Source organism: Equus quagga, chromosome 7, assembly GCF_021613505.1.
Source record: "Equus quagga isolate Etosha38 chromosome 7, UCLA_HA_Equagga_1.0, whole genome shotgun sequence".
In the NCBI taxonomy this organism is placed as follows: Eukaryota; Metazoa; Chordata; class Mammalia; order Perissodactyla; family Equidae; genus Equus; species Equus quagga.
The window spans coordinates 44,533,524-44,559,477 of record NC_060273.1 but is presented as its reverse complement, the minus strand read 5'-3'; the positions used below and the strand labels follow the sequence as shown (position 1 = coordinate 44,559,477).

General features: G+C 41.6%; 1 protein-coding gene across 3 annotated transcripts in view; it reads right to left on the bottom strand.

Annotated features, from left to right (window-relative positions):
• The window catches only part of MAPK9 (mitogen-activated protein kinase 9), a 52,019-nt gene that overhangs the window by 7,236 nt on the left and 18,829 nt on the right, over positions 1-25,954 (bottom strand). For 2 of the 3 annotated variants that reach the window (XM_046667339.1, XM_046667337.1), the window contains exons 3-7: positions 24,938-25,067; positions 16,514-16,572; positions 14,069-14,207; positions 4,558-4,723; positions 2,963-3,034 (exon numbers count right to left, since the gene is read on the bottom strand). In XM_046667339.1, coding sequence (XP_046523295.1) covers positions 2,963-3,034; positions 4,558-4,723; positions 14,069-14,207; positions 16,514-16,572; positions 24,938-25,067 — 566 coding nt within the window. Of the gene's footprint in view, positions 1-2,962; positions 3,035-3,359; positions 3,432-4,557; positions 4,724-14,068; positions 14,208-16,513; positions 16,573-24,937; positions 25,068-25,954 lie in introns of all 3 variants that reach the window. The other variant, XM_046667338.1, reaches the window with a different exon arrangement.

Below are 25,954 nucleotides of genomic sequence, written 5' to 3'. Positions count from 1 at the left end.
TGCTCGGGAAATGGGTTTGGACATTCAAACCACTCGCGTGTTCTTTCTCTGTTCATACATGTTGCCGAGTCAGAATTTTGCCTACAGTTTATTTACTTATTTAGCCAAAACAGGAAAACAATTCCACACCTCTGCCTCTCTCCTTATCCTTCCTACACCTCTCCCCATACACACTCCTCGCTGTGCATGCTACCCCAGGCACAGCAGAAGCCCGTGGACTGCCTGCATGAGTGCCCTTCACTGTGGCCACGCCTGCTCACCTCAGACTCCGCGCCCTCTGTCTCCTCAAGGACGCCGCTCCAGCAATTTCTTCTTCTCACTGGTATGCCATTACCATTCTGCTCTCTATTGGAGCATTCCACCACCAATCAAACGTGATTCTTTTTTCTCCCATATTAAAACAACGGCCACCTTCTTTCGGCCCCATATCTGCTACTTAGCTATCATTCTTGTTTGCAGCAAAAAAGAGTTGAGTACTTGCATCTCTATTTCCCAGCCTCTCATTCTCTCTTAAACATCCTCTCATCAGGCTTTTCCCCCATCACTCCGTGAAAATGTACCCAGTGAGGCTGCTGGTGACTGTCCCTCAATCCAGTGGTCAATCCTGAGACCTCAGCTTTGTAACGGTGTCAAGGAGTCTTCCTCAGTAACTCGCTGCCTGGCCTCCAGCGCTCTTTGAGAGGCACCATCCCTGGCAGGCCCGCTCAGCTTCCTTTCCTATTCCTCTTTTCTCTGTCACCCCAGGAGCTTAGCCCTCCTCCTTTGCTCTTCTCTCTCTCAGCACTCGCTACCAGTTTCAAGGCTTCACAGACTATTGGCAGACTGACGACCCTCACCTTTATTTCTCCATCTAGACCTCTCTCCTGAACTCTGCTCTTGATATTTCCACTAACGGACATCTCAGAATCCTAATAAGGCTCTCTGACGTGCTGACCTTCAAACAGATGCAGAGTTCAAGCCCACCCCCGCCTCACTTCCCCCATCCTGGTCTTCCTGCTTCTCCCTCACCCTGATGGTGTTAGCAGCAAGGTGATCCTTTTCCAACGGAAGTCAGAGAAGAGCCAAGAAACGGGTGGGCGCTTAATAGCTGTCTACTGGATTCATGGTAAAGGGTCATTTTTATAGACTACAGGGAGGTGGGAAAGGGGAAGAGAATGCCAACAGCCTGGCTGACCCTGGTTGTGTGCATGTACCTTCGGTCACTCCACTACCACAGGTCTCTCATTGTACAAAAGGGGAACTGAGGCTCCGAGGGGCCCTGACTCCTCAACGTGCACAGTTACCAGGTGGGAGTCAGATCTGGGGCCCCAGGTGGTCTGGCTAACGTTTTCTCTTTCTCAAAGACCACGTGGGGACAAAAGTTCCTTTTCTACCCCAGGTCATCAATCTGTAGCAAATCTCTGAGAAGAACTTCAGTCAGGTTTCTGGAATCTTTTTCTATCCTAATAATTTTTAAACTAATGTTTGAAAAAGTTGGCAAAATTTTCCTTGGAAAATGATGTTAATTTCTATGTGTGTTTTGAGAATGACATTAGGTGATCTTATATATAAAACTACTAATTACTAACATTGCATGATGTTAATATGCAAAGTAGGAATTTTAAATTACTTAAGAATGCAACAAAAAGTACCCACATTTTTCATTTTTGTACTTTGTGAAGAAAACATTTCTTAATAAAAAAAGAAAAGGTACAAAATAAATAAGAATTGAGACAAACAGAATGTTAAGTAGATACTTTTAAATTATTTACCTTTAGAATATATCAACTTTTCCCTTTTTAATTGAGTTTATTTGCAAATAAACATCTCTTTAATTACAATTTGAAACATGTGAATCTAAGGTAAGGCTATGGAAACTGGTAGAAAATTTGTTAAAATAAACTGCTGTATTTTACTTTACATAAAATCTGTGATGCAGAAAATGTAAAGAAAAGTAAATAAAATGACAGGAATAAAATCTCATTCCAAGTTTCTGTTGTGAAGAATTTATATTACAAGAAAACTACCCTCATAAAATTATAACAAACTAAAATCACTTTAATAAAATACATACCAAACACTGACTATACAACCTGATTTCCTTTAAAAATAACCAGTAATTTACCAATGGACAGAGACCACTTTAAGCTTTTATAACGGAAAATAAAATCAAAGACTAATGAAAATATTAAGTGGTTAGCAGACAAATGAAAAAGGGTATATGTGAAGAACCATGTTAGAGTAAAAAATATTAAAGATGGAAGAACGACTATATGAAGAAAGCAAGCTGTTATATTATCTATTCTCCTTTATGCTATATGTCATAAATATGATTTGCTGAGCACAGTGAAAGTTAATCTTTTGCATTTTATATTTATTTAGACTTCCCCAATGTGTCACAAAATAACCTTCTAGATGGATCTTTTAAAAAATTTCCATGAAATGGCAGCAGACAAACAAGAAAATTTACCGTATGTTGCTCCTCACAAACTTTTCATTTTAATCTTGTTCACTCAGGTCTTATGCAGAGTACGTCAGTTCTTACTTTGGGGGAAAATATTTCAATATTTTCAATACTGATAACTAACAAAATAGTATATTAATTAAATTACATAAGAATACTGGCTTATTAAATTTAGATAGCAAGTTTCCTAGGTAAATTAACTGAATGAACTAAATAAACAGTATTTTCATTTAAATACAAGAATACATTGTCACAGAGTAAATAATTTCTTATACACTACTTTTGATAGAATTAAGAGCTAATATAATTGGTTTAACTTAACTCTAAGCCTCAATAAAATCATTACAGGTAGCCAAGTAAAAAAAACCCCAAAAATCTGAAATCAAGCCATTGGGTGTGCGACACTAACTTAGCAAACGCAATGAGCCCCTTAGAACGGTCTCGAGCTAGGACCCCTCCTAGCACCCCGTGCCTGTGGCATTCATGAAAGCACGGCCGGGAAGGCCCTGGGAAGGATACGGTCCGTGCCTTGGAATAGCACACAACCTTTCACCAGCTCTCCCATGATGCAACCCACTGACCAGATATCAACTGAAAATAAAGTGAAATGACAAAATTATGAAGTGCCATGAACAAAACAAAGGTGAGGAAAAGGAACTCTAACAGTGTACTAAACACACAAATATGAAAAAATAAACTGCTAGCTAAGGGTGGACTTTTTACACAATGTGAGTGATTGTCAACCTCTGTTTTAGGCTTCAGTTTACAGCAATCTGGAGTTTTAGTGCCAAAGATTCCCATAGTTCACAGCTTAAAAAACAAACAAAAACCCAGAAACGAGTGCCTGTCCTCAGGCCACACCCACCCCGCCCCCTGCACCCTGTGCCGGCGCTAGGTCTCTCCCTGTGAAGGATACAGTCTCTTCCTGGGAACAGGACTTTATGGAGGACCATTTCTGCCATGATGCACCCGACAGACCAGATGTCCACTACCAAACACCAGGTGATTAAAACCAGCCCGACATCCCCACACACCTTTTCTCAAACCCCCTCCCAAACAAAGACAAACACGGCTTGTCAACAGGACCATTTGTTTGATAAGGACCCCCGCCTCCGGAAGCATCCTTTTCTAAGCTGCCAGTCAGCAGGGCCTCACAGGGGCAGGCCTGCTCTTCTGGGCTCCAGGGGAGGCCTGGTTAGAGGCACCTGACTTTCAGCCCTTCACCCTCTTCTGTGGGGCCCAGCTGAAGCCCAGGCCTCAGAGCGGGCAGAGGGCTTCGTAGGTGCCCTGCTGCTGGAGGTAGGTGGGAGAAGCTGAGTGGGGCTCTAGTTCTCTCTCACTTCCACGGGAGACAACAGGAAGCCCAAAGAGCTGTCTCTCAGTGGGGAGCACAGGCTGCAGAGCATCCAAGCAGACTTGTAGCAAAATGCATTTCAGGTGACTTGGGCAACCTTGCAGACTTTTATTTTTGCTGAGGAAGATTCACTCTGAGCTAACACCTGTGCCAATCTTCCTCTATGTTGTATGTGGGTCACTGCCACAGTGTCAGCCTTTTTTTTAACAAGTCAATGTAATTTAGTTCTTTTCAACAAATTTGTCAAAAGCTAAGTTTCAAAGAGCTCTGATATTGCTTGAATAAGTTAAGTTTTGATGTTAAAAAACATCAATTTTACACAAAGGAGAACATGCTGCATTATTCCATTTATATCAAGTTCAAAAATAAGTAAAATCAATCTACAGTGCTGGAAATGAGGATACCAGCTTCCCTTGGGGGTTAAGACCCAGAGGGCACCTGGAGAGGCCTCGGGTGCTGCTGGTTATGAGGATGAGCTCCAGTGAGCCACACACTTGGGGTTTCCATACTTTTCTGTAAGTATATTATATTTGATAAACGTTCAAAAATATTAACTTCAAAAGTGAATTTTTAAAAGTGAATGATTTTAACCAATGGAAATATAAAATTAATTGTTTCTTATCTCTGGACTACGATAACCCATGCATAATACAGTGCTCATATTATATTTCATATGGTTCACAGGAAAGATAAAACACCAGTAATGATGAACGCACTATTTTTAAATATCTCAGCCTCTTCCAGCCCCGCCTGTACTCACCGTTCTCCTTGTAGCCCATGCCCAGGATGACTTCTGGTGCCCGATAATACCGCGTTACCACATAGGGGGTCATCATAAAGTTGGTGCATGCTGTCCGGGCCAGGCCGAAGTCAAGGATCTTAAGGGTGCAGTCTGATTTCACTACGATGTTGCTAGGTTTCAAATCCTAGGACAAAAATGGTTTAAATTAATAAAATGAACCAAAGCATGATAAATAAATAACCTCAACTGGTAAGGACATGCGAAGTCACTGACTACTGAAATGAGAGCGCCAGAGAAGGAGGAAATTTAGAACTAAACCTTGGGATTCTGGAAGGATTTTGGAAAATCCTACTCTCAAATTCAAACTAACACAAATCAGCCAGAAGAAGTCAGATGGCTGCCCTCACCCCTATGTGGAAACCTTCATGGTCTTCCTTTGCTTAAAACCTGAAAGCTTCCACACCCCACTCCTCCTTCCTTCCCTCACTCATGGTCACCCTGCAGTTCCCCCAGCACTCCAGGCTCTGCCCCACTGTCCAGAAGAAATACAATGCAAGCCACGTATGTAATTTATATTTTCTAGTAGCCACCTTAAAACAAGTGAAAAGAGGGCCAGCCCCAGCGGCCTAGTGGTTAAGTTCAGCGCGCTCTGCTTCAGTGGCCCAGGTTCGGTTCCTGGGTGCACACCTACACTGTTCTTTTAGCAGTCATGCTATGCTGGTGGCCCTCATACTAAAAAATAGAGGAAGATTGTCCTGGATGTTAGCTCAGGGCAAATCTTCCTCAGGAAAAAAAAAAGTGAAAAGAAACAGGTAAAATGAATATATTTTATTTAATCCAATATATTCATAGTATTATCATTTCAAAATGTAAGCTACCTATAAAAACGATCAGATATTTTACATCTTTTTAGTACTGTCTTTGAAATCCAATTATGGCCACATTCTCAGTGCTCAATAGCCTCGTGTGGCTAGTGGCTACCATACTGGAAAGCACAGGACCAGAATCCTCTGACCCTGGAATCCTCCAATGGTTCTTTCTTTCCTTGGAAGAAGCACTCCATGATCACCAGGCCCACCTCCCCAGCCCCTTTCCTGGGACCCACTGCACACACCACCTCTCACCTTCCCCGCGTGGTCTCTGTGAGAGGAGATGCTTGCTCTGCTCTCAGCTCCCAGACCCAAGCCTGACAGCAGAACTCAGAAGATGCCACACTCCACCACCCTCTCGATGCCTTAACACAACTTCTGTAGTGTTCCCCCCTCAAACCTCTAGGGCTGCTCTTCATGCTAATCCCCACACCCCAGATCCTTCCTCAGGCCACACGAATTTGACTTTCACCTGCGACTCCAGCCTGCAAACTCACCCTAAAAACTGTGACTTTTACACAGTCCACAACTATTCTTCTCACAAGAGTTTTCCAATGTGTGGCTGCAATGCCAAACTGCCGAGTCCCGCCACACAGTGGGACCTGCAAGGACTTTAAGTGTGACGTTTCAGGCCCAGCTCCTGGCTAAAACTTTCCAGCTGATGTGCCACAGATTGGCACCGGTGTGCTTCGAGACAGTGAGGGCTGCCAAGAGTTATCAGGATAAGCAGAAAACCCTTTAAAATTTACAACAGCTAAAACTATGGTTCATTACCATTAAAGGCTCTCTTTCTAAACGTCCGGATTTAGTAAAACATAACTTTACAATGCTGAAAAAAAACAATGAATATTCCCACCAAGCCCCGTGTGGACGCCAGGTCCCTAACTGGCCCCAGCGCACTGTGTGGACCCCACTTTCTCCCACACGTATCCTCATGGGGGAGGTCCCGGGAGTGCCGCCATGCCTCACCCACAGCGGCTGATCTGCATAAAGGACAGCGGGGAAGAGTCAGGCCCACACTCAAACCAGACGCCCTTCTCCATGAGGGGTGGTAATGCAGCTCAGGCAAAATGGACCAATTCGTTTCCAGTTTCCTTTCATAAAGCTAAAGCATATGGCAAGAACAGCCATTTTAGAATACAAGTTACTAACAGATAAAATAATGCTCAACTTAATGAATTAAAAAAACAAAAACCCAAACAACAAGGAGCCTTTTTTAGTGTCTCCTGCGGCAATGAGGAGAATGGTGACCTCCAGTGCCCGCAGGAGAAGCAGAAGCAGACCCCTCCTTACACTGTCGGTGGGGCGTCAATAGGAGCTTTCTCTTTAGGATGCTGGCTTTTAAAAATGTGAAACAGCTGCGCTTTCCCCCCCAGCCCCTGAGACCCGCCCTGGGCTGGAGCTGAAGCAGAGACACAAACAAGGATGGTCAGAGCAGCGCGGTCAGCCAGCTCCAGGGATTGCAGAGTGAACCAGAAAACAGGCCCAGCTCCAGCCACTTCAACCTGTCAGAAAATTGTCGTCTCACACTGATTTTGTTGGAACAACACACTTTACAGCCATCTGCCGGAAAACTATGATAATAAAATGCAAATCAGGCCATTGATGATGTGGACAGTCTTCCTGGCAGGACCAGGAGAGGTGGCCGCCTTCTGACGCTTACCAATGGGGAGGTGCGTAAAGGGGTCCCAGGGCTCCTGAGGGCTCCCCACATGCAGAGCCACTCTCCCCTCAGCCTCCACATGTAACCAGAGGCAGTGTCCCCAAACGAACCGGACGTGCAGTTTCAAGGTGGCAGAGTAAAGACGGTTCTGCCCCTTCAAATCTTGAAAACTACCCCAAACAAGAAACACATGTTAAAGTACAAATGACACCTGAATTTGGGGGCTTGATCCAAAAGATACGGGGATGGCTAAACAGAGTATGGCACCCCTGGGCAGCCAACAAGGGTATACAAGCATCTGTCACCAAAGAAGGGCAAGAGCAGAGGATGGGAGGTCAAGGGCATCACCCCATAAACCAGCACCACTCCTGGTCAGTTCTCAGATCAGAACCCATCAACCAGAGAGGTGTCCTAGGGTGGACTCTGTGCTTCACGACAAGCGTCTGCTGTCTGGATTTCCCCACAGGTATCTATGGCTGCTTACTCGGGGACTGTACCCCGGGACAAGAGACTAAGCAGACATCTGAGGGACTACTGGACACAAGTTCTGAGTGGACACTGAAACTCGAAGACTCAAAGCATCATCATGCCTCCTCCACTCAGGAGGGGTGGGGCCAGGTAATGGATGGAGGCTGGACCAGATCTCTTCCGGCTACAGTATGACAAAACTGGCCCAGGGCAAAACTCTGAAAGAACATTGCTGTCCGTCCCACATGAGTGCGAATGGTTTCTGATCCTCTTTTCTAATCAGTATGGAAGAAGGCATTTGCCCAATCACTGGCTACATGCTCTACCCGAGGCTTTATTAATTTATCTGCACTACAACTAGCCCGTGTCCAGCACAGCAGCTGCCATCAGGACTACTAGCTGGTTAAGTTCTCTAGGATCCATTTAGTTTCTTCAAGGGCCGGACTAGTGAATTAAACTGAGAGATGAGACAGACCACCGTCCTTGTATCCTTTAGGTTTTAATGGTGGCACTAATCTCCTCCACCCTCCCGCACCCCCAGAGTTCAATACTGTTGTGATTTATTATCCTGAGGGAGGCAGTTTCAGGTTTCCAATTGGCCCTCTCCTCACAGGCTGAAGAATCCACATAAGGGTCACCCCAACCACCAACTGTATCAATTCCAATCACACATTTGGGAACTGGGGAGATGACTGCTGGGTGGGTCCATGAACTCAGTGGCCCATTGTGAGCCTCTAGCCTCAGACCTCTGAGGAATGAAAGTCTGGGTCACATCAGGAAGCCACAGAGAACTGCCAAGGGCATGGCTGAGGGTATGGATAACAGAGAAGGGAGAGAGTGAGTACCTGTTGCGACCCCGAGAGTGACTGCAGTGACAGGGGCTATAGTTCATCCCACTAGCCTTCTCCTCAGGAAGAGAGGAGGCCCTGGAGAGCATGAGGGAGCTGCTCTTGACCTGTGTGCAGAAGAGCTGAGAGGGGCAAGGGTAGACGGTGGTGGCCACGAAAATGCTTACTCGGCTCTCCCGTTGTAGGAGTGCAACTGTCAGACGCCCCCACTGGGCGCTCCAACCATCCCCTCCGCTCACGCCAGGGCCACACGCCCATGGTGGCTCTCAGCCAATGAGGCAGGAGGCCCACTCCTGTGAGACACCAGACCCCTCAGATGGGTGGTTCAAAGCCTCTGGGGCCGGGCAAAGCCTTCTGCGGGCTACACAGGAGCCTGCGGCTCTGCCCCTAACCCTCCTTTGTCATATCTCCCTTCTAAGGGGTCAGACCCGTGCTGCCCTCTGCCAGCCTCCCCACCTCCTTCAACCTGCTCCCCATTCTTCTTCACAGGCCTTCTCCCAACACATCTTTTGCATGTCTAATCCCAGTGTCGCACACTAATGCAGTCGCTGAAAAACTCCACACACTCCATGGGGGTGGAAAGCGGGGCAGAAGCAGTAAATGGAGGCCGAATGGAGGAAATTCCAACCTCAGTGAGTGGCCCACAGGGAGGTGATGTGGACCACAACACCCAGGAAAGGCTCAGGAGGTGAATGACAGGCACTGCAGAGGGCAGGGTGAGGCAGGGAATAGGACACTGAGGGGTCCTTTTTTTTTGGAAAGTCCACATAAAGGTAAAGGCAGACCTCCCAGACCCCTAGCTCCATCCTAGAAGAGGCTTTGGCTCCTTCTTCGCTCCTAAAGGCCCATTATCTAGAAAAACTGAAATCGAGTTTGCAGACTTGGGCCTCAGGCACAATAACAACAGAGGTAACTGGTATGAGGCACAGCGAGGGGATGGGTGAGGGCCCAGCCTGAAGACAGGGCTCTGGCACTTGAGAACCCCAGCCCCACCCTGCACAGCCCTCTCACACTGGCAGCCAGGCTTACAACCCTCAGTAAAGAGACCATAGGAGGCTTTTCCAGAGAAGCTAAATGATGCCCAGAGAAAAGACCTACAAACAGAGATGCCTGTGGCCACCTGCTGCCTCAGGAAAAACCCATCATGCCATAATCCCAAACCGTGCACTCCCACTTGTCTGTCTTAGACAGTATCAGACGACGAAGGATTGCCCTTTTTGGGGAAAGCCTTGCATGTGACAGAGACCAAACACACCAAAAAAGGGACGCAGGGGAAAGAAAAGCCATGCAGGGAGCAATAAAAAACTTCAAAGAAAATTACCCTCAGAGAGAGGACAGCGCATTCATGCAATAAGAACAAAATGCTATAAAAAGGAACTTTTAAGGATAAAAAAGAGCTCCAACCAGCTAGTGCTTCACAGAAAGAGCGAACAAAGAACAGTAAAGAGGGCGTCCTGAAAGAAATAATACAAATTTCTCAGAGCTCTATGGCATGTCCTTCCAGACTGAAGGGCCTACCAAGTGTCCACTACAATTAATGAAACAAATGTCCATATCAAGGCATATCGTCATAACATTTTAGAATACAAAGAATGAAGAAATGGGGGCCGGCTCCGTGGCCGAGTGGTTAAGTTTGTGCGCTCTGCTGCGGCGGCCCAGGGTTCAGATCCTGGGCGCGGACATGGTGCCGCTCATCAGGCCACGTTGAGACAGCGTCCCACGTCCCACAACTAGAAGGACCTGCAACTAGGATATACAACTATGTACGGGGGGTTTGGGGAGATAAAGCAGAAAAAAAAAAAAAGAAGATTGTCAACAGTTGTTAGCTCAGGTGCCAATCTTAAAAAAAAAAAAGAATGAAGAAATGATTTTAAAAGCTTCCAGAGATAAAACAAAACCCAAAACAGGGCACTTGCAAAGGATCAGTGATAAGAATGGCGTTAGAAAGCTGAAAAGCCAGACTAGATGCTCACGCTACCACAGGATACTGCGTCTAGAACTCTGAGGGCAACTGAGCTGTAACCAAGAATTTTATATCCAACCAAACTATTATTAATCACAGGACAGGGCAGAGTGAAGAGTGCCAGACATCCAAAGCCTCCAAAAAAATTTACCACCCATGCACCACTTCTGGGGAAGCTATTGGAGGGTGTGTTTCATCCAAACAAGGGAGTAATTCAAGAAAGAGAGAGACAGAGGTCAGGAAGCAGGGAAGCCAACACCAAGAGGGGGAGGAATCCCAGGGAAATGCTGGGCGAGGTATAGGACAACATGGCTGCATCAGGTCCGGGGGCGCCAGTCCAGGGAGCAGGACACAGGCCCCAGGATACATGAAATTGATGAAATACGACACTTGCATCCATTGAGAGAAGATTCAGACACCTGGCAGAAAGCTTAGGGTTAAATCAGCAATAGGAGCATAGAAAACTACTTCCTCCTTGAAAAACAGAACAAAACAACAAAGACTAAAACTCAAACAAATAAAAGACGTGTTGCTAATTCTAGGGACAAACAGTTGAGATGAAAAGAAACAAATTCACGGTATAAACATAGGATCAGGTATGAAAAGCATTTACGTGGTCATGACATAAAGCGCACTATGGATACTGACACACACCCAATGACACGGTCACTATGCTGGGAGGGCAGAGGGACAGGAAAGGCGGTGGGGTGAGGGCCGCGGTTGGTGAGAGAGCTCAATCAGTACGCACTGACCCAAACTAAAGAAAGATCAATGAGTAGAGATCTACTCACACCATTCCAAGGTAGGGAGATAAACACCAAAATAACAGCTAAAAGAAGCAAAGGAGTTTCCTTCTGGGGAGAGAGAAATAAGAGCGAAGAGGTGGGGACTCCGTTTTTTCACAGATATTAGTAAAGCTATTTGATCCTCGATAAAAATAAAAATACAAAACAAATGAATCAATGCAAGTTGCAGAACCATTATGTACAAGATGATCCCGTTTTTGGAAAAATATAAGTTAAAAAGGACATAAGTGTAAACAAATAAGTTGGTATTAGCATAAGCAGCAAGATGGTGTCAATGTAGTGTCAGGAAGGAAATGCACCCAACCGCTATCACTGGTCACTTCCAGGTGACACGGAGGGCTGTGAGACTTTCATTTAACTTTTTGAATTATATAAAGTAAAAAGCGGTGGGATTACAGGTGTTTTATTTTTCAAATAATTACATTTTATGTTTAGTATAAAACCATTTTAATAAGCAAAGTTCAAAGTGTGTATCTATGTGTGTGGTGTCATATGCAGGAAGAAGGACTGGAAAGGCTCACAGAAACCGTTAACACACTAAAGGGCTAAACTGTCCACCACCTCTTGGGACCTGGAGGGGTCAGAGGGTGGGCAAACAGGGGCCTTTTACTACTTGCTCTAGCCACCTTTCCCACAATGAGCAGGAAGGACCTTCGCAGACAACGGGGGAGGAGCCGGGCGGGGTGGTGAGGAGGATGGAGAGGCCGTTTGCAGAATCATGCTGGGCACCAAACACTTCTTTGGACCCTATCTGACCTCCTGGGCAGCGGCGACAGAATGTTTCCTCACACAGGCTCGCGTGCTGATAAGGCCCCAGGAATGGGGGGATAGTGCTTTCCTGCATCTCTCCGGGCCCAAGAGGGGAGAAACAAGGAAGGCAGAACCAATTCCCTTCATAAAATTAATAAGGCCTAACGTAACACTTACTCTAAGGGATGAATTTAATACAAACTGTATTTAAGAGATATTAAGAGTGCCTTAATTTATATAAAGGTCTGTAAAATTTTAGGAAGAGAAAAAAATGCTAAGTTGGGAAATCTTTATTTTTACTTAAACTAGTGTCACTATTTTTAAAGCAAATTCGTCAACAGAACTTATATTATTTTAACTGAACACTTGGTGGCAGCAAAGCCTGTATTTTAAATAATGGCACAATGGTCAGCAGTTGGGTGCTTCTCAGGGTGCCGGGTCCTGGATAGGCACAGGGAGAAGCAGGGTGCCAGCCTGCTGGCCTGGGGCGCAGACAGAGGCTTGGATGAGGGGCAGGCGCTCAGCCCTCTCTGGACTGGTGGGCTCCGCTGCTGTGGGAGACTTCCCTTCCGAGCTGTCTCGGAACCACCCTTCTTGGTATCTAACAGATCTGCTACACCACCGAAAATCTCTTTTTTCTTTTCTATATGAACAGGCTTCATTGTTTTGGTCTATCTTCCTCCCCACACAGAGTTTAGTTCAGAGAAATTACAACTTCTTGATGTTGGAACATAATATCTAAACACAGTCTGTTAACAAAATTAGTCGGTAATAATCAAGGGAATGCCAAGAATGTTTCCAATAAAATTATATATCTCTGCCTCTAGTCTCATTCAATATTTTTAGTTGCTAAAAAAAAATTCTATGATGATGTTCTTACATGGTGGTACAAGTCAAAAAATACACAAAACTCATAAATCCAGTTTAGAGAATTACATTGTATCTTTCTCATTTTTAAATGTTACTCCCTGAAAGTGCAGGCAACTCTGTCATTCAAATCCCAGCCTTAGTCCAGTCAAGAGGCCAGCTAGGAGCCATTCAAAAAGCTCCCACCAGTGGGGCAGGGATGCTGGAGTGGCAGAATTTTATCATATAAGAAATGGGTATTTGAGGGGCCGGCCCCGTGGCCGAGTCGTTAAATTCGCACGCTCCGCTTCGGCGGCCCAGGGTTTCACTGGTTCGAATCTGGGTGCGGACATGGCACCGCTCATTAGGCCACGTTGAGGCCGCGTCCCACATGCCACAACTAGAAGGACCCACAACTAAAATATACAACTATGTACTGGGGGAACTTGGGGAGAAAAAGCAGACAAAAAAAAAGATTGGCAGTTGTTAGCTCAGGTGCCAATCTTAAAAACAAAAAAGAAAGAAATGGATATTTGGGCCATAATTTATGTAAGATTTCTCAAGCAACTGTATCATGTACTACTTGGCCTCTAACTGTCCCCCATCCCAAATCTAAATTCCTTGCTCATGAAAAATGTGAGTTCAAATATGGCAAAAATATTAACAATAGGTGAATCTTGGTAAAAAGTATTTGGGAATTCTTTGTTCTATTCTTGCAACTTGTCTCTAAGGTTTTTTTTTGGTTTTTTTTTTTTTTTGGTGAGGAAGATTGGCCCTGAGCCAACATCTGTTGCCAATCTTCCCCTTTTATTTTTTTCGCTTGAGGAAGACTGTCACTGAGCTAACATCTGTGCCAATCTTCCTCTATTTTCTATGTGGGACGCTGCCTCAGCATGGCTTGATGAGTGGTGCGTAAGTGTGCACCAGGGATCTGAACCCGTGAACCCCACCCAGGCGCTGAAGCAGGGTACTTGAATCCAACCACTATGCCATGGGGCCAGCCCCTCTAAGTTTTAAGTTACTTCAAAGTTAAAAGTTAAAAAAAAAAAAAAGACGTACTCTTCTGCAGCATCAAACTGATCAGCTGGCCCATGCCTGCACCCAGCGTGGCTCACAAGGCCTGAGCATCCAGGCTTTCCACAAATGTCTTCTAACCTCAACACTATTTGGAAACTCAACACGATCCCATAGTTTATTTGGATTTTCAACACTGATAAGCTTTTTTAAAAATATTAAGTTCTTTTGTATCTGGAGGATTATGACAACAAAATGATCGTGATTTTTAAAAATAAAATTAATATGGTATCACTACTTACTCTATGAATTATACCAGCTGAATGCAGATGTTTAATACCACAGAGCATCTGGTAAAGAAGGTAGGACATTCTTTCATGGTCCAACTCCATATGAATAACCTGACATAAGTTAGCATCCATTAATTCCATCACCAAATACCTGAGGGAAAAAAAGACCAGCCAAGTAAACATGAAAATAATCCAAAATTCCTTTGTGGTTATTATTATTTTTATGAAACAGAAATAACTTACTACCTACTCAATGCACTGGCTAAAATCAAAAGATACCTTGTTTCTGCTAAACATTCATAAGCTATCTTGAAAAGAACCAAATGTATAATGGAACTTTGTAAACATTCCCCCCTGCAAAAAAAACAATGAACAACACAATGTCTTTCAAGTTAAAAACAATTTTTACATCATATAGGAAACAGAATCTCAAACATTCAAATTCTCCTTCATCTTAAATTTTTTGCTATTGGATCATTCTTGCCAGTATAGAAACCATGCTGTTATTTCTCTCATCTTAAGGAAACTTTTCACTTCATTTCCCCCACCAGCTAACATCCCATACTTTTGCTCCCCTTCCAAGCAAAACTCCCCAAAGAGGTGTCTGTACTTGTCAACTCCAATCCTTCTCCCGTTTTTTCTTAATCCCACTTGGATAAGGCTTTTGGCCTCACCACTCTGCCGAAACTGTCCTCCAGGCCCTGGATGGCCTCCATGTTGCTAAACCCAACGGCCAGTCCTACAGTCCCAGCTGACGGTGCCCCCACCTCTCCCCAACTTCTTACTGCTGGAGTGCCAGCGCTCCCTCCTTCTCTAACTGTACCCACAGACTTGGTGATGTCCTCTGGTCTCTGGTCTCAAAGGCTTTAAATACCATCTATAGACCATCAACTCCCAGATTCACACCTTCAGTCCAGACCTCTGTCCTGAACTCCATCCAGGCTCATTTATCTAACTGCCCACTTCTCAGTTCCATCTGGGTGTCCAATGGACATCTTGAAGTCCACGTCCAAAAGTGAACTCCTGGTTCCATCCTATGCTCCAATTTGCTCTTCCTCACCTCAGTTGAGAGCACTTTCATCCTTTAGGTGCTCAGGGCAAAAGTCCAGGCATTGTTCTCAACTCCTCTTTCTCTCATACCATACATCCCCTCTAAGAGCAAACACTGTGCCTCTACCTTCAAAACAGTTTCAAGTATCCAGTCTCTTCCCTTTGTCCTCACTACTACCCCTCTGGTCCAAACGGAGCCCCCACAATCTCTCACCTGAATTGCTGTAATAGCCTCCTAATTGGTCTCGTGTGTCCCCACCCCTTATGGTGGGTTCTCAACCCAGAAATCAAAGTTATTCTTTTAAAATGTAACTCAAGCAAGCTCACTCTTCTGCTGAAAGTCTTACTGACTTGCTTTGGAGTAAAAGGTAATCTTCGCAATGGCCTAGAGGCCCAGCAATATGTGGCCTCATCACTTCTCTGAGCCCAGCTCTTCTACTCTCCTCTGCTCCCTCCACTCCAGCTGTGCTGGCCTCTTGCTGCTCTTAGAACACACCAAGCATGCTCCCACTTCCACTCCTTTGTACTGCCTATTCCTTCTGTCTTGATTCCATCTTCCCCTAAGTATCTGTAGGACTAACCCCCTCACTTCCTTCAAGGCTTTCTTCAAATGTCAGCAATCCAGTGAGGTCTTTCCCCAACCACCCTACTTAAAATTGCAACCTGATTCCTAATCCCCAGCACTTCTGACCCCCTCACCCAGCTCTGCTTCTTCCAGACCACTTGCCACATCCTCATGAACGCTTCATTTTCTTATTTATTGTGTTGATGGTCCACCCTCCCTAGTTTTCCTGGCAAGCTGTAGGAGGCAGTATTACCACCTTAAGTAATAAAAGAGATTTTTGTCTATTTTGGTCACTAAAGTATGCCAAGTGAAAGACAGTGCCTAATGCGGCTGGCAATCAAATATTTGTTGAATGAATGAATACATCAGTGAACTTAGGATGAAGGTGGGCCTTATATCTTGATATGAGAAATTGACACTTCATTTCATGGTTAGTAAGATACCTCTGTTTCAGATTTTGGAAACACACAATATTTAATGACAACCATTTCAAATAATAATTGTAAACACCTGAACCCTATAATGTGAGCTTTCAGGAAACTGAAGAAAAACATTTTATATTACAATAAAGCAAATCAGCAGCATTAATGGTCACTGTCTGCTCTGAAAAATTATCTTCAGTCATCCTTTATCTGTTACGGAGATGATAACCATCTAGGCACAAAGAGTTGAATATTATTAACCATTTAACTTAATATTTCTCTTCCACAAAGAAAAGTAGCTAAGACATCATTAAAAATGTATTGAAACCTACATTTCCTAAGTAAAAAAAGCAGCTACTTCTTTTTCTAAATTTTCAGTCTTTGATACATAGTGCATTACTGTATAAAAATGATACTTACACATCTTGAAATTCTTCAAGAGTTTTTTGTGGTGTAAACACATTTAACAAACTAATTATCTGAAAAGAGAAAATTAATTACACCTCAGCATGTCAGACGACTCTACTTGATTATAAAAATTAAGTTTAACATTAACATGTATTAAAACTGGAAAAAAAATCACAGCCAAGCTCAGTATTTATTATTATTGTCACTGTTTTTAACAAAACATTCTATTACATAGCATTTGAAAAAAGCTAAATGATTAGGATTCTCACCTTGGAAATAAGATGCACTTTCAATCAAATCACTTTTATGTGTCCTGAGTAACTTATTATTACAGAATTTTAACACAAAATGTCTTTCTGGTTTTTAATATAAATAACTAGAAATTATGGGCAGAAAAACACTAAATAAAGCAATATATTAACTCTGAAAACTTAAATACTACGTGTAAATTTCTAAAAAGTTTTGAAATATGAATGCTAAGCTTGTATTTTTGGTATGATAAAGATGAAATACCTCATAGCATTATTTATGTACTTTAAAGAGGGTCCTAGAACTGACCCCTGCAGGCCTACTCTTGGCACCCCAATGGTTAAACAATGAGTTTCGCTGCTTGAGCATCAAAGACACATCTTCAATCATTTCAAATGACCCAGAGAAAGATGAATTATTTAGTATATATGATTGTGGTAGCTGGCTAGCCAAGGAAAACATAAAACTGGAACCATACTTCAATCCTTATATCAAGATAAACTCAATATGGAACAAAGGTTTAAACCTAAAACATGAAACCATAAAACATTAATATACAGATAAACATCTATATAATCCTGGTGTAGAAAAGCCTTCCTAAGAATGACAGGAAACCCACAAGATTTGATTACATTAAACCCAAACCAAAATAAACCACACAAAAAAAATTAGTATGGCAAAAGTGACCTAAATAAGGTCAAACGGAAAAGAAGTGAGGGTTGATAGTTTCGCTATACAAAGATCTTCTATAAATGCATAAGAAAGAGACCAATAGTCCAAGAGGAAAATGGACAAAGGTTATGGAAAATAAATTCTCAAGAAAAAAAACTGGTTAACAGAGATATGGAAAGAAATTCAATCTCCCAAATAAAAATAAGGTATCATTTGTCATCTATCAGACTGGTAAAGTAAAACAAAAAAGCAATAATATGGTGTACTGGAGGATTCTGAAATAAAAGACATTCTCAGATACTCTTAACGAAAGTGTAAAACTGACAGTCTTCCTTGAGGTTAATTTGTCAGCATATATGAAAGCCAGAAGTGTGCATACTCTTTGACTGAGCAATCTTGGCCAAGACATTCATCTGGACAAGTGTGCAAAGATGCATGTGTAAGGATGTTCACTGCAGCATTGTTGGTAAGAGTAAAAAACCAGAAACAATCTAAATATCCAATAATAGGTGATTGGTTAAATAAATTATTGTGTATCTTATGTGGCCCTTTAAAAAATGGTTTATATCTATGTTCATTAAAGTATATGAGATCTAGCAACACTTCATGAGGGAAAAAAAGAATGTATAACAACATAACTGATCTTGTGTATCTATGTGTGTATATATACACACAAGAATGCTCACCAAAATGTTAATGATAGTGATCTGTGGGTGGTGGGATTTTCAAGGATTTTTGCTTTCTTGTTTACATTGTTGGAATTTCTAGACATAATAACCATAGAATTTTTTATAACCCGAAAAATTTTTAAAAAATCAATAGGTAAAATAAAGCTCACAGTGAAGAAATTAAAAACAAACTCAGAGCACAGACTCAAAAGAATGAATCTTAGTTTCATATTTAATGTCCCTACACCAGAAAGATCCAGCACAAATGTTAAAATAAAAGGAGCCATAGAGTTGAGTGTACTCTTACATACTCACCCGCCTCAACAATAAGGGGTCCTACGGGGTGTTCTCCAAAGCCCTTTCCAGATTGAACGTGTTATGGCAAGGTTATCAAAATCATGTTTAAAAGAATGCTCAGAAGAGTGACGTCAGCATCATGGCGGAGAGAACATGCCCGTGACTCTCTGCCCTCCAACATACAACAATAAAAACTGGCATCCATACTCCAAGAAAAGACATTCTAACAACACAAAAACCTCGGAGAGACATGCAGCCACACAACAGAGGGTGGAGAGGCTGAAGCCCCCCTCGAAGGAGGTGGAACGTGGTAAGACTGATCTTCACCCCCTCCCATAAAGACTGTGGTTGCTGCTGCGGGAGGATCCTTGAGGGAAGGAGTGGGCAAGGGGTAGCACATCTGCGGTATCACCCAGGACTCCCTAAGCCCCTTGCGGCCTACAGGGAAGCTCTCTAATGGGGGAAAGCTTTTGCATGGGGTGACCTCATTAAGCCAAGACCCCAGGAGACCAGATAGCAAGAGCGGATTGAGAAAGCACACAGGAGAAAGCGCCCCTCCCCCCACCCACCCTGCGCCATTGCGGCTGAAGGTGGAGGGCTCAGAATACGCGTCTCTCGACCCCTACCCAGTGGCTATAAGTGGCAACTGCAACCAAATAATATCAGAATGAGAAAGACCCGAGCTTCCAACATCAGACACTACATCAAATCTCCAGACCAGAGAGAAAACAACAAGCACCCAGAACTCAGTCCTGAGGACACAGAAATACGTAATCTAAATGACAATGAATTCAAAATAGCTATCACCAAGAAACTCAACAAGGTAAAAGAGAATGTAGAGAAACAATTCAACGAGTTCAGGAGCTACTTCATGAGAGAGATCAAAACTATAAAGAATCAATCAGAAATACTGGAGATGAAAGACACAATGGAAGAGACAAAACAAAATACTGATTCCCTTAACACCCAAGGGGACGCCATAGAGGAGCATATCAGCATAATAGAAGACAGACATGTTGAAGTGCTCCAGACAGAGGAGAGAGAACTAAGACTAAAGAGAAATGAACAAAGTCTCTGAGAAATATCTGACTCAATGAGGAAATGCAACATAAGAATTATAGGTATTCAAGAAGGTGAAGAGAAGGATAATAGAGCAGAAAGTACGTTCAAAAAATAATAGCAGAGAACTTCCCAAATCTAGGGAAAGAGGGAAATATATGTAGAAGAAGCTTCCAGATATCCTAGATTTGTCAATGTAAAAAGACCTACTACAAGGCATATAGTAGTAAAACTGGCCAAAATGAATGACAAAGAAACAGGGCAGCAAGGCAGAAGAAGATAACCTACAAAGGAACCCCTAGTAGGCTTTCAGCAGATTTCTCTGCAGAAACCTTACAAGCTAGGAGAGAATGGAATGACATATTCAATACTTTAAAAGACAAGAATCTTCAGCTAAGAATACTCTATCCAGCAAAAATATCCTTCAGATATGAGGGAGAAATCAAATCTTTCCCAGACAACCAAAAGCAAAGGGACTTTGTAGCCACGAGACCCGCCCCCCCCCTTACAAGAAATGCTGAAGAAGGCCCTCAAACCTGAAAAAAGAAAAAAAGGGAGAAAGGGGTCACAAAACACAGAGTAAGGAGATAAATAGGTAGACAGAATCAGAATAGGATAGCAATTATTCAAGTATAGCATTAGGCTAAAGGGAAGGAAAACACCAAAAACAAAGACAATCTTGTCACTTTAACCACAAACAACACAAGTTGGAATAAGATATGAGAAAAACCACTTAGGAGGGGAGGAGAAAAGGGACTATCAGTTTAGACTAAGGAAATAAGAGGCCATCAGAAAATAGACTATCTTATACATGAGATTCTGAATACAAACTTCAGGGTAACCATTAAACAAAAAAGCAGAACAGAGACACAAAAAAATAAATAAGGAGAAAACAAAGAAATGCATCATAAAAAACTACATAATTCAAAGGGTAGATGAAAACATACAGGATGAGAAACAAAGGAAATGTAGGAAAACCAGAAAACGAGTGATATAACGACAGCATTAAGCCCTCATACATCACTAATCACCCTAAACATAAATGGACTGAATTCTCCAATAAAAAGACAGAGAGTGGCGAGATGGATTAAGAACAAGACCCAACAATATGCTGCCTCCAGGAAACACATCTCAGCTCCAATGACAAACACAGGCTCAGAGTGAAGGAGTGGAAGACGATACTCTAAGCTAATGGCAAACAAAAGAAAACAGGTGTCACAATACTTATATCAGACAAAGTAGACTTCAAGATAAGGTCAGGTAAAGAGAGACAAAGAGGGGCTGTATATAATGATCAAAGGGATACTCCATCAAGAAGAAATGCTGCTTCGAAATATCTATGCACTCAACACAGGAGCAGCAAAGTTCATAAAGCAACTATTAACAAACCGAAAAGAAGATATTAAAAATCACGCAATACTAGTAGGGGACCTCAACACCCCACTCACATCAATGTATAGATTATCCAGGCAGAAAATCAACAAGGAAACAGTAGAATTAAATGAAAAGCTAAACCAGTTGGACTTAACAGACATATATAGAACACTCCATCCAAAAACAGCAGAATACACATTCTTTTCAAATGTGCATGGAACATTCTCAAGGATGGAACATATGTTGGGAAACAAGGCAAGCCTCAATAAATGTAAAAAAATTGAAATAATAACAAGCATCTTCTCCAATCACAATGCTATAAAGCTAGAAAGTAATTATAAGAAAAAGGGACAATGATGTGGAGACTAAACAATATGCTACTGAACAAGCAATGGATCATTGAAGAAATTAAAGGAGAAATCAAAAAATATGTGGAGACAAATGAAAATGAAAACATACCATACCAACTCATATGGGATGCAGCAAAAGCTGTATTAAGGGGGAAATTCATCGCAATAGAGGCTCATCTTAACAAACAAGAAAAATCCCAAATAAGTAATCTCAAATTACACCTAACTGAACTAGAAAAAGAAGAACAAAAAAAGCCCAAAGTCAGCAGGAGGAGAGAAATAATAAAAATCAGAGCAGAAATAAATGCTACTGAAACAAAAAAGGCAGTAGAAAGGATCAATGAAACAAAGAGCTGGTTCTTTGAGAAGATAAATAAAATTGACAAACCCCTAGCCAGACTTACAAAGAAAAAAAGAGAGAAAGCTCAAATAAACAAAATCAGAGATGAAAGAGGATAAATAACAATAGACTCCACAGGAATATGAGGGATTATAAGAGAATACTACAAAAAACTATATGCCAACAAAATGGACAACCTAGAGGGAATGGATAAATTCTTAGACTCTTACAATCTTCCAAAGCTGAGTCAAGAAGAAACACTCTGAATAGACCAATTACAAGGAAAGAGATAAACAGCCATCAAAAGCATTCCAAAGAATAAAACTCCAGGACCAGACGGCTTTCCTGGGGAATTCTACCAAACTTTCAGAGAGGATTTAATACCTATCCTTCTCAAGCTATTTCAAAAAATTAGGGAGGATGGAACACTTCCTAACACATTCTACAAGGCCGACATCACTCTGATACCAAAGCCTGACAAGGACAGCACGAAAAAGGAGAACTACAGGCCAATATCGCTATGAACATAGATGCAAAAATTCTCAACAAAATTTTGGCAACCTGAATTCAGCAATACATGAAAAGAATCATACATCATGATCAACTGGGATTCATACCAGGGACACAGGGATGGTTCAACATCTGCAAATCAATCGTGATACACCACATCAACAAATTGAGGAATAAAAACCACATGATCATCTCAAGAGATGCAGAGAAAGCATTCGACAAGATCCAACAGCCATTTATGATAAAAACTCTGAACAAAATGGGGATAGAAGGAAATTACCTCAACATAATAAAGGCCATATATGACAAACCCACAGCCAACATCATACTCAATGGGCAAAAACTGAGCGCCATCCCCCTGAGAACAGGAATGAGACAAGGATGGCCACTATCACCACTCTTACTCAACATAGTACTGGAAGTTTTGGCCAGAGCAATTAGGCAACAGAAAGGAATAAAAGGAATCCAAATAGGGAGTGAAAAAGTGAAACTCTCGCTGTTTGCAGACGACATGATCTTATATATAGAAAACCCCCAAAAATCCATCAGACAACTAACAGAAATAATTAACAACTACAGTAAAATTGCAGGGTACAGAGTCAACTTACAAAAATTGGTTGCTTTTCCATACTCCAATAACAAACTTACAAAGAGAACTCAAGAATACAATTCCATTTGCAATTGCAACTAAAAGAATAAAGTACCTAGGAATAAATTTAACCAAGGAGGTGAAGGACTTATACATGAAAACTATAAGATATTACTGAAAGAAACTGATAATGACATAAAAAGATGGAAAGAGATTCCTTGCTCATGGATTGGAAGAATAAACAGTTAGAATGTCCATACTACACAAAGCAATCTACAGATTCAATGCAATCCCAATCAGAATCCCAATGACATTCTTCACGGAAATAGAATGAAGGATCCTAAAATGCATATGGGGCAACCAAAGACCCTGAATTGCTAAGGCAATCCTGAGAAAAGAGAACAAAGCTGGAGGTATCACAATCCCCGACTTCAAAATGTACTACAAAGCTGTAGTGATCAAAACGGCATAGTAGTGGTACAAAAACAGGCACACAGATCAATGGAGCAGAACTGAAAGCCTAGAAATAAAACCACACATCTATGGACAGCTAATCTTCAACAAAGGTGCCAAGAACATACAATGGAGAAAAGATAGTGTCTTCAATAAGTGGTGTTGGGAAAACTGGACAGCCACATGCAGAAGAATGAAGATAGACCACTATCTCACGCCATACACAAAAATAAACTAAAAACGGATCAAAGACCTGAAGATAAGTCCTGAAACCATAAAACTCCTAGAAGATAATATACGTAGTACACTCTTTGACATCAAACTAAAAAGGATCTTTTTGAATACCATGTCCTCTCAGACAAGGGAAACAAAAGAAAAACTAAACAAGTGGGGATTCATCAGACTAAAGAGCTTCTGCAAGGCAAAAGAAACTAGAATCAAAACAGAGACAACCCACCAATTGGGAGACAATATTTGCACATCATATATCTGACAAGGTGTTAATCTCTGTAATATATAAGGAACTCACACAACTGAAAACAAACAACCCGATCAAAAAATGGGCAGAGGATATGAACAGACATTTTTCCAAAGAGGATATACAGATGGCCAATAAACTCATGAAAAGATGTTCAACATCACTAATCATCATGGAAACGCAAATCGAAACTACACTAAGATGCCAGCTTGCACCTGTTAAAGTGGCTATAATCACTAAGACTAAAAATAACAAATGTTGGAGAGGGTGTGGAGAGAAGAGAACCCTTACACACTGCTGGTGGGAATGCAAACTGGTGCAGCCATTATGGAAAACAGTATGGAGATTCCTCAAAAAACTAAAAACAGAGCTACCATATGACCCAGCTATCCCACTACTGGGTATCTACCCAAACAATTTGAAATCAACAATCCAAAGTAACATATGCACCCTTATGTTCACTGCAGCACTATTCACAATAGCCAAGACATGGAAACAATCCAAGTGCCCATTGACTGATGATCGGATAAAGAAGAAGTGGTATATACATACAATGGAATACTACTCAGCCATAAAAAAGGACATAATCATCCCATTTGCAACAACATGGAAGGACCTGGAGGGAATTATGCTAAGCAAAATAAGCCATACTGAGAAAGACAAACACCAGATGATTTCACTCACATGTGGAATATAAACAAGCACATGGACAAAGAAAATAGTTCAGTGGTCACCAGGGGAAGGGGGGTGTGGGGTGGGCACAGGGGGTGAAGGGGAGCGCTTATGTGGTGACAGACAAGAAATAATGTACAACTGAAATCTCACATTTATGTAAACTATTATGAACTCAATAATAATAAAAAAAAAAGAATGCTCAGAGACCAGTAGTAGGAAATATCATGTGCCTGAATAGTTCATTTTCCAGAGACATACTATTTCTGCTTAAAATTTACAGTGGGTTGATTTCTGTGGGGATGCTAAGTACAGCTATCTTAAATATAATATCTAATAATGTTTCTTTAAAACTGAGGTGTCCAGAATTACAAGGTAAAAAGCTACTTATAACACAATGTTTTCCCAAAAAATATTTAGCTGTTTCTCAATTTGTTAGGTCAATAGTGTTGTCATTTTATAGAAACAGAAATAGTGAAAATCAAATGGTTAGAGAGTTAACTGACATTCCTATCCTTGTCTAGTGACCAAAATTCTTATGACCATGATGTCTCTGACTTCAATTTCCACAATGTTAAGAATTTTATCAATAAAATATTGCCATTTTAATGTTATTTTTATCACCAGTTTACCCCAAGTCTAAACTCAATGTATCTCCAAAGACCCAAGATGATCACATCACTGACAATATTAAAATATACAGAGGACACACAGACATAACTTACATTTTTATGATTGACACATTTTAAGAGGACGAGTTCACGATAAGCTCTCTTTGCATGAGTTTGATTCTGAAAAGGACGGCTTAGTTTCTTGACTGCAACATTTATCCCAAGAACTGTATCAAAAGCAGCACTATAATTAGGAAATATAATAAGCAATCCATTAGAATGATTTTAGAAAATAAAGCAATGCAGAATGCACATTCAGTGTATTATCTTTTTTAATGAGTAACAAATAAGGAAAAGTCTTTGTTTCCATCCAAGGTCCTTGTACACATGAAGAGCTGGGTGAGCCGGCTAAGAGTGCAGGACGGACTGACTCCTTTGCAGGGCCATGGACATGGCAGCTGCATTTAGGATGGGATTCAGCAATCTTTTGCACCTTGACTTTTCATTAGTTTAGTTGAAATTATTATGTTCAGAAACAATTAATTTAATACAGAGCATGTAAAACCAGTCAAGAAATGAAATCTTCAGTTTAATTATGCCAGTAAGTTGAAAAAAAGTCACTTATTATCGCAGAACAAAATAAGTATGTTTTGGAGTATCACATTGGAAGAAATGGTTGAGTTCATGAGAAGATATAATAAATCTAAGTTTTGATTGATTGTGTTTTTTCCCAGACAAAAGAATCTAAAAAGAAAACAGAAGCCAAAATCTCAGCTCATGGTGAATCCCCAAGATACAAAATTCCTAACATAAGCAATTGCTATATATAAAATTTGACTAGAAATACCTCCTCATACTATTACAGTGAGAATAAAATCTAGAGGCTGTGTTTCCAGCATCTCAAGTTCCAAGCTGAAATTTATGCCTCATTTTCCTCCAGAAAATAGACATGAAATATTGAGCAGCCTGATTGCACATTTTTGGGTTTCAAACTAGTACCAATAGTGTTGTTAGTATCTTTTGGCTACTCATCAGGGGTTAAAAGCTGCTAAAGACCACCTGAGAACCTAAGCACCATTTAAAATATGGTTTCTATTTATTTATTCTATTCAGTTTATAATATTAATTATA